The sequence below is a fragment of the Ranitomeya imitator genome, chromosome 7, assembly GCF_032444005.1.
Source record: "Ranitomeya imitator isolate aRanImi1 chromosome 7, aRanImi1.pri, whole genome shotgun sequence".
Taxonomy (NCBI): domain Eukaryota; kingdom Metazoa; phylum Chordata; class Amphibia; order Anura; family Dendrobatidae; genus Ranitomeya; species Ranitomeya imitator.
The window spans coordinates 154,588,212-154,602,084 of record NC_091288.1 but is presented as its reverse complement, the minus strand read 5'-3'; the positions used below and the strand labels follow the sequence as shown (position 1 = coordinate 154,602,084).

At 45.5% G+C, this 13,873-nt stretch overlaps 1 protein-coding gene across 2 annotated transcripts in view; it reads left to right on the top strand.

Annotated features, from left to right (window-relative positions):
- Positions 1-13,873, top strand: part of FAM234A (family with sequence similarity 234 member A) — a 70,081-nt gene that overhangs the window by 16,974 nt on the left and 39,234 nt on the right. For both annotated transcript variants that reach the window (XM_069733929.1, XM_069733928.1), the window contains exon 7: positions 7,936-8,083. In XM_069733929.1, the coding sequence (XP_069590030.1) occupies positions 7,936-8,083 (148 nt within the window). The remainder of the gene's footprint in view (positions 1-7,935; positions 8,084-13,873) is intronic.

Below are 13,873 nucleotides of genomic sequence, written 5' to 3'. Positions count from 1 at the left end.
ATTTTGACCTTAAAGACCTTGCCGTTTTTTGCAATTCTGACCAGTGTCCCTTTATGAGGTAATAACTCAGGAACGCTTCAACGGATCCTAGCGGTTCTGAGATTGTTTTTTCGTGACATATTGGGCTTCATGTTAGTGGTAAATTTAGGTCAATAAATTCTGCGTTTATTTGTGATAAAAACGGAAATTTGGCGAAAATTTTGAAAATTTCGCAATTTTCACATTTTGAATTTTTATTCTGTTAAACCAGAGAGATATGTGACACAAAATAGTTAATAAATAACATTTCCCACATGTTTACTTTACATCAGCACAATTTTGGAAACAAAATTTTTTTTTGTTAGGAAGTTATAAGGGTTAAAATTTGACCAGCGATTTGTCATTTTTACAACGAAATTTACAAAACCATTTTTTTTAGGGACCACCTCACATTTGAAGTCAGTTTGAGGGGTCTATATGGCTGAAAATACCCAAAAGTGACACCATTCTAAAAACTGCACCCCTCAAGGTACTCAAAACCACATTCAAGAAGTTTATTAACCCTTCAGGTGCTTCACAGCAGCAGAAGCAACATGGAAGGAAAAAATGAACATTTAACTTTTTAGTCACAAAAATTATCTTTTAGCAACAATTTTTTTATTTTCCCAATGGTAAAAGGAGAAACTGAACCACGAAAGTTGTTGTCCAATTTGTCCTGAGTACGCTGATACCTCATATGTGGGGGTAAACCACTGTTTGGGCGCACGGCAGGGCTTGGAAGGGAAGGAGCGCCATTTGACTTTTTGAATCAAAAATTGCGGACACCATGTCACGTTTGGAGAGCCCCCGTGTGCCTAAAAATTGGAGCTCCCCCACAAGTGACCCCATTTTGGAAACTAGACGCCCCAAGGAACTTATCTAGATGCATAGTGAGCACTTTGAACCCCCAGGTGCTTAACAAATTGATCCGTAAAAATGAAAAAGTACTTTTTTTTTTCACAAAAAAATTCTTTTCGCCTCAATTTTTTCATTTTCACATGGGCAACAGGATAAAATGGATAAAATGGATCCTAAAATATGTTGGGCAATTTCTCCTGAGTACACCAATACCTCATATGTGGGGGTAAACCACTGTTTGGGCACTCGGCAGGGCTCGGAAGGGAAGGCGCGCCATTTGACTTTTTGAATGGAAAATTAGCTCCAATTGTTAGCGGACACCATGTCGCGTTTGGAGAGCCCCTGTGTGCCTAAACATTGGAGCTCCCCCACAAGTGACCCCATTTTGGAAACTAGACCCCCCAAGGAACTTATCTAAATGCATATTGAGCACTTTAAACCCCCAGGTGCTTCACAGAAGTTTATAACGCAGAGCCATGAAAATAAAAAATAATTTTTCTTTCCTCAAAAATGATTTTTTAGCCTGGAATTTCCTATTTTGCCAAGGATAATAGGAGAAATTGGACCCCAAATATTGTTGTCCAGTTTGTCCTGAGTACGCTGATACCCCATATGTGGGGGTAAACCACTGTTTGGGCGCACGGCAGGGCTCGGAAGGGATGGCACGCCATTTGGCTTTTTAAATGGAAAATTAGCTCCAATCATTAGCGGACACCATGTCACGTTTGGAGAGCCCCTGTGTGCCTAAACATTGGAGATCCCCCAGAAATGACACCATTTTGGAAACTAGACCCCCAAAGAAACTAATCTAGATGTGTGGTGAGGACTTTGAAGCCCCAAGTGCTTCACAGAAGTTTATAACGCAGAGCCATGAAAATAAAAAAAAAAAATTATTTTCTCAAAAATGATCTTTTAGCCTGCAATTTTTTATTTTCCCAAGGGTTACAGAAGAAATTGGACCCCAATATTTGTTGTCCAGTTTCTCCTGAGTACGGTGATACCCCATATGTGGGGGTAAACTACTGTTTGGGCACATGCCGGGGCTTGGAATTGAAGTAGTGACGTTTTGAAATGCAGACTTTGATGGAATGCTCTGCGGGCATCACGTTGCATTTGCAGAGCCCCTGATGTGCCTAAACAGTAGAAACCCCCACAAGTGACCCCATTTTGGAAACTAGACCCCGAAAGGAACTTATCTAGATGTGTGGTGAGCACTTTGAACCCCCAAGTGCTTCACAGACGTTTACAACGCAGAGCCGTGAAAATAAAAAATACGTTTTCTTTCCTCAAAAATAATTATTTAGCCCAGAATTTTTTATTTTCCCAAGGGTTACAGGAGAAATTGGACCCCAAAAGTTGTTGTCCAGTTTCTCCTGAGTACGCTGATACCCCATGAGTGTAAACCACTGTTTGGGCACACGTCGGGGCTCAGAAGGGAAGTAGTGACTTTTGAAATGCAGACTTTGATGGAATGGTCTGCGGGTGTCACGTTGCGTTTGCAGAGCCCCTGGTGTGCCTAAACAGTAGAAACCCCCACAAGTGACCCCATTGTAGAAACTAGACCCCCCCAAGGAACTTATCTAGATATGTGGTGAGCACTTTGAACCCCCAAGTGCTTCACAGACGTTTACAACGCAGAGCCGTGAAAATAAAAAATCATTTTTCTTTCCTCAAAAATTATGTTTTAGCAAGCATTTTTTTAGATTCACAAGGGTAACAGGAGAAATTGGACCCCAGTAATTGTTGCGCAGTTTGTCCTGAGTATGCTGATACCCCATATGTGGGGGTAAACCAATGTTTGGCCACACGTCAGGGCTCGGAAGTGAGGGAGCACCATTTGACTTTTTGAATACGAGATTGGCTGGAATCAATGGTGGCGACATGTTGCGTTTGGAGACCCCTGATGTGCCTAAACAGTGGTAACCCCTCAATTCTACCTCCAACACTAACCCCCCCACACCCCTAACCCTAATCCCAACTGTAGCCATAACCCTAATCACAACCCTAACCACAACCCTAATTCCAACCCTAACCCTAAGGCTATGTGCCCACGTTGCGGATTCGTGTGAGATATTTCCGCACCATTTTTGAAAAATCCGCGGGTAAAAGGCACTGCGTTTTACCTGCGGATTTTCTGCGGATTTCCAGTGTTTTTTGTGCGGATTTCACCTGCGGATTCCTATTGAGGAACAGGTGTAAAACGCTGCGGAATCCGCACAAGGAATTGACATGCTGCGGAAAATACAACGCAGCGTTTCCGCGCGGTATTTTCCGCACCATGGGCACAGCGGATTTGGTTTTTCATATGTTTACATGGTACTGTAAACCTGATGGAACACTGCTGCGAATCCGCAGCGGCCAATCCGCAGCCAAATCCGCACAGTGTGCACATAGCCTAATTCTAAAGGTATGTGCACACGCTGCGGAAAACGCTGCGGATCCGCAGCAGTTTCCCATGAGTTTACAGTTCAATGTAAACCTACGGGAAACAAAAATCGCTGTACACATGCTGCGGAAAAACTGCACGGAAACGCAGCGGTTTACATTCCGCAGCATGTCACTTCTTTGTGTGGATTCCGCAGCGGTTTTACAACTGCTCCAATAGAAAATCGCAGTTGTAAAACCGCAGTGAAATGCGCAGAAAAAAACGCGGTAAATCCGCCATAAATCCGCAGCGGTTTAGCACTGCGGATTTATCAAATCCGCAGTGGAAAAATCCGCAGAGGACCAGAATACGTGTGCACATACCGAAACCCTAACCCTAGCCCTACCCCTAACCCTACCCCTAACCCTAGCCCTAACCCTACCCCTAACCCTACCCCTAGCCCTAACCCTAGCCCCAACCCTACCCCTAACCCTACCCCTAACCCTACCCCTACCCCTAACCCTAACCCTATTCTAACATTAGTGGAAAAAAAAAATTTCTTTATTTTTTTATTGTCCCTACCTATGGGGGTGACAAAGGGGGGGGGGTCATTTATTATTTTTTTTATTTTGATCACTGAGATATAATCTATCTCAGTGATCAAAATGCACTTTGGAACGAATCTGCCGGCCGGCAGATTCGGCGGGCGCACTGCGCATGCGCCTGCCATTTTGGAAGATGGCGGCGCCCAGGGAGAAGACGGACGGGACCCCGGCTGGATCGGTAAGTATGATGGGGTGGGGGGGGGAATCGGAGCACGGGGGGGGGGGGGAATCGGAGCGCGGGGGGGGGGGGGAATCGGAGCGCGGGAGGGGTGGAACGGAGAACGGGGGGCGTGGAACTGAGCACGGGGGGGTGGAACGGAGCACCGGGGGGGGGGTGCATCGGAGTGCAGGGGGTGTGATTGGAGCACGGGGGGGTGATTGGAGCACGGGGGGAGCGGACAAGAGCACGGGGGGGAGCGGAGCACTGGACGGATGGGAGCCGGAGCAGTGTACCGGCCAGATCTGGGGGCTGGGGGGGCGATCGATGGGGTGGGGGCACATTAGTATTTCCAGCCATGGCCGATGATATTGCAGCATCGGCCATGGCTGGATTGTAATATTTCACCCGTTATAATAGGTGAAATATTACAAATCGCTCTGATTGGCAGTTTCACTTTCAACAGCCAATCAGAGCGATCGTAGCCACGGGGGGGTGAAGCCCCCCCTGGGCTAAACTACCACTCCCCCTGTCCCTGCAGATCGGGTGAAATGGGAGTTAACCCTTTCACCCGGCCTGCAGGGACGCGATCTTTCCATGACGCCACATAGGCGTCATGGGTCGGATTGGCACCGACTTTCATGACGCCTACGTGGCGTCAAAGGTCGGGAAGGGGTTAAAGTATTTGAAATAACATTCAACATAGGTGACACGTGTATCATATTATCATAAATAAGCACGTGTCTATATGTATATAGATAGGAGAAATATACACTTTATACAGTATCTCACAAAAGTGAATAAACCCCTCACATTTTTGTAAATATTCTATCTTTTCATGGGACAACACTGATGATTTAACACTTTGATGCAATGTAAAGTAGTCAGTGTGCAGCTTATATAACAGTGTAAATTTGTTGTGCCCTCTAAATAACTCGACCCACAGCCATTAGTGTCTAAACTGAAAAAGACCAAATTGTGCCCAATTAGCCATTTTTCTTCCCGATGTCATGTGACTCATTAGTGTTACAAGGTCTTCGGTGTGAATGAGGAGTAGGTGTGGTAAATTTGGTGATATCGCTCTCATACTGGTCACTGAAAGTTCAACATGGCTCCTCATGGTAAAGACTGCCCTGGGGATCTGAAAAAAAGAATTGTTGCTGTACATGAAGATGGTCTAGGCCAGGGGTCGGGAACCTATGGCTCGCGAGCCAGATATGGCTCTTTTGATGGCCGTATCTGGCTCGCAGACAGGGGGCCGGCAAGTAGGAAGCGGGGAGAAAAAAAAAAAAAAGACGCCCCTTTAAATCTTCGGGCGGCGCCGTCCGCCGCCATGACCAGCTCCCCCCACCCCCGGGCCCCGCCCCCGCTCTAATACTCACCTCTATTGGTTCCTGCGGCGCCGGCAGCTGCAGCGTCCTCTGACTCTGCGACGTCTCAGAGCAGAGGGCGCGATGACGTGACTCCTGTGTGCGCCGCTCAGCCTCTCTGTCCTGAGCGTCGCAGAGCCGGAGAGACGCTGACTGCACCGGACCTACGCTAGGAACGGGAGAGGTGAGGATTTTACTTTTTTTTTTTTTTTCTTTATGTCTGACTGTCTGTGGGCAATGCTGGACACACTGGGGCAATACTGGAGACCATGGGGCAGATTGCTGGACACACTGGGGCAATACATGAGACCATGGGGCAGATTGCTGGACACACTGGGACTCTAGGCTATAAGAAGATTGCCAACATCCTGAAACTGATCTGGCCAAGACCATACAGCAGTTTAACAAGACTGAAGTTGAGCGCACATGCTCCGTGTCCTATCCAGAGTTTGGGTTTTGAAAATAGACATATGAGTGTTGCCAGCATTGCTGCAGAGGTTAAAGTAGGGGGTCAGCCTGTCAGTGCTCAGACCATAGGCCGCACACTGCATCAAATTGCCCTGCATGGCTGTTGTCCCAGAAGGAAGCCTCTTCTAAAAAATGATGCACAGTTTGTTGGAGACGAGCAGACTAAGGACATGGATTACTGGTACCATGCCCTGTGGTCTGATGAGACCAAAATAAATGTATTTGGTTCAGATGGTTTCAAGTGTGTGTGGCAGCACCCAGGTGAGGAGTACAAAGACAAGTGTGTCTTGCCTAAAGTCAAGCATGGTGGTGGGAGTGTCATGGTTTGGGGCTGCATGAGTGCTGTGGGGAGTTACAGTTTACTGAGGGAACCATGAATACCTACTTATACTGTGACAATGAAGCAGAGCATGATTTCCTCTTTTTGGAAACTGGGCTGCTAAGCAGTATTCCAACATGATAGTGACCCCAAAACACACTTCCAAAATGACCACTGCCTTGCTAAAGAAACTGAGGGTAAATATGCTAGACTAGCCAAGCACGTCTCCTGACGTCACGTCTCCATGCCTATTGAGCATCTGTGGGGCATCCTCAAAAAGAAGGTGGAAGAGTGCAAAGTTAACATCCACCAGCCCCTTGATGTTGTCATGGAGGAGTGGAATAGGATTCCAGTGGCAATCTAACGCTCAAGTGAACTCAATGCCCAAGCGAGCTGTGGCAGTGCTTGAAAATAATGGTGGCCACACAAAATATTGTCACTTTGGGCACAATTTCGCCATTTGTCACTAGGTGTGTACTCATTTTTGTTGTCAGCAGTTTAGACACTTAATGGCTGTGGGTTGAGTTATTTAGAGGGCACAAATGTACACTGTTATTTAAGCTGTACACTGACTACTTTACATTGTACCAATATGTCATAGCTTCAGTGTTGTCCCATGAAAAGATATAATAAAAGATTTACAAAAATGTGAGGGGTGTATTCACCTTTGTGGAGTAGAGTGTGTGTGTGTATAAATTTTTCTTATCAATTAGCAAAGTGACTGAACAATAGAGCAATCCAAATCATATTAATATTCGGTAACTCCTTTGCCTTCAACAAATGATTAATTCCTCTACTTAAACTTGAACACAGGTTTTTAAGTATTTCGGCACTGAGGTTTTTCCAAACATCTTGTAGGACTAACCACTGATCTTCTGTGCATGTATGCTTGCGCAAACCCTTCTGTCTCTTGTAATCCCAGATAGACTGAGTGATGTAGAGATCAGGGTACTGTGGGGGCCATATCATCACTTCCAGGACCCCTTGTTAGGCTACTTTCACACTAGCGTTTTTTGCAATGGGTCGTTTATGGGAAAAAACGCATCCTGCAAAGTTGTTTGCAGGATGCGTTTTTGCCCCATAGATTAACATTAGCGACGCATTGACACACGTCACAACCGTCGTGCGACGGTTGCACCGAGTTGTGGCGGACCGCCGGGAGCAAAAAATGTAACGTTTTTTGCTGCCGACGGATCGCTTTTTCCAACCGCGCATGCGCAGCCGGAACTCCGCCCCCACCTCCCCGCACCTTACAATGGGGCAGCGGATGCGCAGGAAAAATGCATCCGCTGCCTCCGTTGTGCGGCGCATTCACTGCTAGCGTCGGAACCTCGGCCCGACGCACTGCGATGGGCAAGAAAGTAGCCTTATTCTTTACTTTGAAGATAGTTCTATATCATGTTTACTGTATGTTTGGACTTGTTGACCTGCTGCAGAATAAATTTGAAGACAATCAGAAGATCTGATTGTGTTTCATGATTGATAGGTATCTGCATTCAAAACAGCATCAATTCTTCTACACATGTGCACAGCTGAGAAATACAGTGGTCACAAAAATATTGATCTGATTTACACTTCTCTCTTGTTCATTCGTTTGCATTGTGTTGATAAAATCTACTATTAGCACTCCCATTTTTTTTAAACCATTATTACTTTGCAGCTTTTTTTAACGCCTGTCTATGCATGTGTCTATATGTATATTAGTGTATATATTTTCTGTGATGGCTCTGAGTTGTGGGACTGAAAAGATAACAAACTTTGCTATCCTCCAACAGGTAGCTCCATTGCTGCATATTCTGTCAGTACCCTGTGTTCTCACACTGCAGGACCAGAAGCAAAACAGTTAGCCACTGTACAGGATTCTGACTGGGAGGCACAAAGGAATATTTCTGCAGGGTTCATTCCCATAATAACTTCTTCCAGGTATAGTGAATGTATTGATCTAGCTGAGCTGATTTGTTGTAGGTGAGCTACAGTGGGGAAAATAGTATTTAATAGACTGCCGATTTTGCAAGTTTTTCCACATACAAAGAATGGAGAAGTCTGTTTTTTATCATCGGTACACTTCAACTGTTAGACGGAATGTAAAAAAAAACTTTCAGGTATCGGGGCTGTCGCTGTGCAACATTGAGTTTCAGCTTCTTCCAAAGATTTTCTATTAGGCCACTTCATGACCTTGAAATAATTCTTACTGAGCCACTCCTTAGTTCCCCTTTCTGTGTGGTTTGGGCCATTGTCATGTTAGAAGACCCAGCCATGATCCATCTTCAATGCTGTTACTGAGGGAAGGAGGTTGTTGCCAAAATCTCATGATACATGACCTCATCCATCCTCCCTTCAATATGATGCAGTCGTCCTGAACCCTTTGCAGAAAAGCACCTTCAATGGATGATGTTTCACCCACCATTCTTCTCGGTTGGGACGGTATTCTTGGGGTCGTACTCATCCTTCTTCGTCCTCCAAACAGTTAGTAGGAAATGTGTCTTATAACATGATGCATCTCATAGTCCGAGAAATACGACCCATATGGTGTGTGTGTGTGTGTGTGTATATATATACACTGCTCAAAAAATAAAAGGAACACTTAAACAACAGAATATAAGTCCAAGTAAATCAAGCTACTGTGAAATCAAACTGTCCACTTAGGAAGCAACACTGTTTGACAATCAATTTCACATGCTGTTGTGCAAATGGAACAGACAACGGATGGAAACTATTGGCAATTATCAAGACACACTCAATAAAGGAGTGGTTATGCGGTGGGGCCCACTCCCTCATCTCCGTACCAATGCTTTCTGGCTGATGTTTTGGTCACTTTTGAATGTTGGTTGTGCTTTCACACTCGTGGCAGCATGAGACGGACTCTACAACCCACACAAGTGACTCAAGTAGTGCAGCTCATCCAGGCTGGCACAGCAATGCAAGCTGTGGCAAGAAGGTTTGCTGTGTCTGTCAGCGTAGTGTCTAGAGGCTGGAGGCGCTACCAGGAGACAGGCCAGGAGATATGGAGGGGAACGTAGGAGGGCAACAAGCCAGCAGCAGGATCGCTACCTCAACCTTTTGTGCAAGGAGGAACAGGAGGAGCACTGCCAGAGCCCTGCAAAATGACCTAAAGCAGGCCACAAATGTTCATGTGTCTGCACAAACGGTTAGAAATCGACTCCATGGGGATGATCTGAGTTCCCGACGTCCACAGATAGGGATTGTGCTCACAGCCCAACACTGTGCAGGATGCTTGGCATTTGACACAGAACACCAGGATTGGCAAATTCGCCACTGGCGCCCTGTGCTCTTCACAGTTGAAAGCAGGTTCAGACTGAGCACATGTGACAGACGAGACAGAGTCTGGAGACGCCTTGGAGAGCGATCTAGTGCCTGCAACATCCTTCAGCATGACCGATTTGGCAGTGGGTCATTAATGGTGTGGGGTGGCATTTCTTTGGAGGGCCACACAGCCCTTCATGTGCTTGCAAGAGGTAGCCTGACTGCCATTAGGTACCGAGATGAGATCATCAGACCCCTTGTGAGACCATATGCTGGTGCGGTTGGCCATGGGTTCCTCCTAATGCAGGACAATGCCAGACCTCATGTGGCTGGAGTGTGTCAGCAGTTCCTGCAAGATGAAGGCATTGAAGCTATGGACTGGCTCGCCCGTTCCCCAGACCTGAATCCAATTGAACACATCTAGGACATCATGTCTCGCACCATCCACCAACGTCACGTTGCACCACAGAATGTACAGGAGTTGGCGGATGCTTTAGTCCAGGTCTGGGAGGAGATCCCTCAGGAGACCATCCGTTGCCTCATCAGGAGCATGCCCAGGCGTTCTAGGGAGGTCATACAGGCACGTGAAGGCCACATACACTACTGAGCATCATTACCTTGTCTTGAGGCATTTCCACTGAAGTTGAATCACCTGTAACTTAATTTTCCACTTTGATTTTGAGTGTCATTCCAACTCCAGACCTCCGTGGGATATTAGTTGTGATTTACGTTGATAATTTTTAGGCTTTACTGCTCTCAACACATTCCACTATGTAATGAATAAAGATTTACAACTGGAATATTTCATTCAGTAATATCTAGGATGTGGGATTTTAGTGTTCCCTTTATATATATATATATATATAGAAAAAATTAGAACAGCATCATATTACCAAACTTGCGGTGCAAAGCTTTCCAAACCAATATTCAAATGGTTCCAAAATATAAGAGAAAAAAGGAAAACAGCACACAAAAAAATAGAAAAAAAGTGGGCTTTAATGCCTGGACGGCGTGGCAACGTTTCGGATTTCCAATCCTTTTTCAAGCCTTGAAAAAGGATTGGAAATCCGAAACGTTGCCACGCCGTCCAGGCATTAAAGCCCACTTTTTTTTTTTTTTTTTGTGTGCTGTTTTCCTTTTTTTTCATATATATATATATATATATATATATATATATATATATATATATATATATATATATATATATATATATATATATATATATATATATATATACATATATATATATATATCTCTCTATCTATCTCTACTATATAATTGTCTACGGGTCACTTCCGTCTGGCTGGCTGTCTTTCTGTCTGTCTGTCACGGATAATCATTGGTCGCGGCCTCTGTCTGTCATGGAAATCCAAGTCGCTGATTGGTCATGGCAAAACAGCCACGACCAATCAGCGACTGGCACAGTCCGGTGGCAAAATGGCCGCTCCTTCCTCCCCGCAGTCAGTGCCCGCTCCATAATCCCCTCCAGTCAGCGCTCACACAGGGTTAATGGCAGCGTTGACCGCGGTGTAACGCACTCGGTTAACGCTGCTATTAACCCTGTGTGACCACCTTTTTACTGTCACAATCTTTGTTTGGATCTGTGGCAGATCTGGTTTCCTTCAGATTAAAATGTTTTTTTCCTTTCTGGTCATTGGGGGTTAATGCAGTTTTTTCCCCCCGGTGGCCGCTGGTGATATTGCATTGCATTGCTGCTCGGTCAGCTGATATATGTTACCACTCCCACCTTCCTTTAAAAGGTCACCTGGTGCATCAGCTGACTGTTGGTTATACAGGTCCTTTGGATACCAACCTTTCTGGAATTGCTGCTTGCTAAGTACTTTGGTTCTGCAGCTGAATCCTCATTCCTGGTGCCTTACTCTGCTGTGCGGTGCATTGCAGCAGAGAAAGCTAAGTGTGCTGTTATTGTTTCTTTTTCCCTTTGTTGTGTAACTCTCCTTGTGTTGTATTAGTGCAGCGGTGGGACCAGTGCTCTCACCTGCCAGTTCCCTACTTAGAGATTAGAGCAGGGCAAGTGAGGGACAAGGTATCCTGGTCGGCGACGGGTTGAAAGAACCCGTATAGGTACGGTAGTAAGATCAGGGCATAACCTCAGGTGAGTACAGGAGGTGCCCATTCCCCGTTCCCTACCGTCAGGGCCCACCGTTGTTAAAGTGTTCCCGGTGTACCCGTGTGTGTTCCGTCGTTTTGTGACCGACCCGTCAGGTCGTGTTACACCAGGACAGTCGCTTCGTGACATTTACTATTCATGCTGCCTATGCAGCATCAATAGTAAAAAGATCTAATGTTAAAAATAATGAAAAAAATAGTTATATATTCACCGTCCGTCGGCCCTCCGGATCAGGAACAGGCTTTTCTCGCTCCTCGCGACGCCCCGGTGACCGCTCCATGCATTGCGGTCTCGCGAGATGATGACGTAGCGGTCTTGCGAGACCGCAATGCACTCTTCAGACCGGAGCGCGCGAGGAGCCTCGGTAACCGCTTCGATCCGGTGGCCAGCGGAGGGTGAGTATATAACTATTTTTTAATTTAATTCTTTTTTTTTTAACAGGGATATGGTGCCCACACTGCTATATACTACGTGGGCTGTGCAATGTACTGCACGGGCTGTGCAATGTACTGCGCGGGCTGTGCAATGTACTGCGCGGGCTGTGCAATGTACTGCGCGGGCTGTGCAATGTACTGCGCGGGCTGTGCAATGTACTGCGCGGCAGGGCTGTGGAGTCGGTAAGCCACAGTTGCGACTCCGACTCCTGGATTTTACCAGGTTCCGACTCCTTCAAAAATGGCCAATTCGTAACAATAACTTTACTGTTGTCAAATATTAACATCGTGCTTATTCAGTTTCTCACCATCATATAAGTAATCAGACCACTTAGAGCAAAAACTATATTTATTAGAATACAATTAGAATATAGCAAATAACTTTTATAAACTTGTATAAACTCTTGTAAGTAAATATACAATAAACACTTATGCAGTTAATAAGAAGAAATCTATAAATTTGTCCTCAGAAAAAGTATTGCCTCTGTCAGATCCTCCTTCATGGATGCCCTCAAATCTGATCTAATTGTTTTGAGAGCAGAGAACAACCTCTCTACACTAACTTGGGTTGGTGGCAAAGCAGTAACCACTCGGGCAACATCTCTGACAATGTCAGGATACAGAGGAATCACTTGTTGCACTGTTATTTTTGATGAACGGTCAAATTTCTCAATTTCTTTTAGTGCACATGAAAAATTCTGCTGAAATGTACTGGCTGTGTTCTTTGATGGGGATGACTCTGCTATGCGGGAACGCTTTGCACGGTCCTTGTGATCCAAATATTTTTCGAAATTAAATTCTTCATCAGTTGATGGGTGAAGATGTGGCAGGACGACCAAATTCTTCTTGTTCCTCCTGACTGTTCTGCAACCCTTTCATCCTTACTGCTATTTCAAACAGAGCTTCTTTTACTTTTGTTAGCTGTTGATCATCTAGAAGAATCCGATGCATCGGGTCTACATAAACAGCTGCCACAAGAATGTTATTTTGTAATAGTAGCTCCTCTCTCCGTTTCATTGATGTAGCAATGCCACTTGCAATTAACCCTCCTCTTTGGGACAGGCGAAACATCAGGTTCTTCCACTCCTTTAAGAAAATACCTGGAGTTAAGTCCTCTGCTTGATGCAGGAGGAGTGCAGGGAAGCGGAGGCCGGGGGACGCGACAGACACCAGAATGTAAGTATGTAGTGGTTTTTTTTGTTTGTTTTTTTTTACATTTACAATGGTAACCAGGGTAAATATCGGGTTACTAAGCGCGGCCCTGTGCTTAGTAACCCGATGTTTACCCTGGTCACAAGTGAAGACATCGCTGGATCGGCGTCACACGCCGTTTCAGCAATGTCAGCGGGTGATCCAGCGACGAAATAAAGTGCTGGCCTTCTAGCTCCGACCAGCGATCTCACAGCAGGATCCTGATCGCTGCTGCATGTCAAACACAACGATATCGCTATCCAGGACGCTGCAACGTCACGGATCGTTATCGTTCTAAAGTCGCTCAGTGTGAAGGTACCTTAAGAAATGTCTCTATCTCTAGCAGAACTGCTTATCACTGTTGTTCATAGTTTGATAGAACATATATATTTGAGTAACATTTATAAAATTCATATGAAAGTTCAATTATGAAATATTAATACATTTTTTTTTTTTAAAGCTGGAGTCGGAGTCGGTACATTTCTTCCGACTCCAACCAAAACTAACTCCGACTCCACGACTCCGACTCCACAGTCTTGCTGCGCGGGCTCTGCAATGTACTACGCGGGCTGTGCAATATACTCCGTGGGCTGTGCTATACTGCGTTGGCTGTGCTATATACTTTGTGGGCTGTGCTGTATACTCCGTGGGCTGTGCTATATACTACATGGCTGTGCTATATACTACATGGCT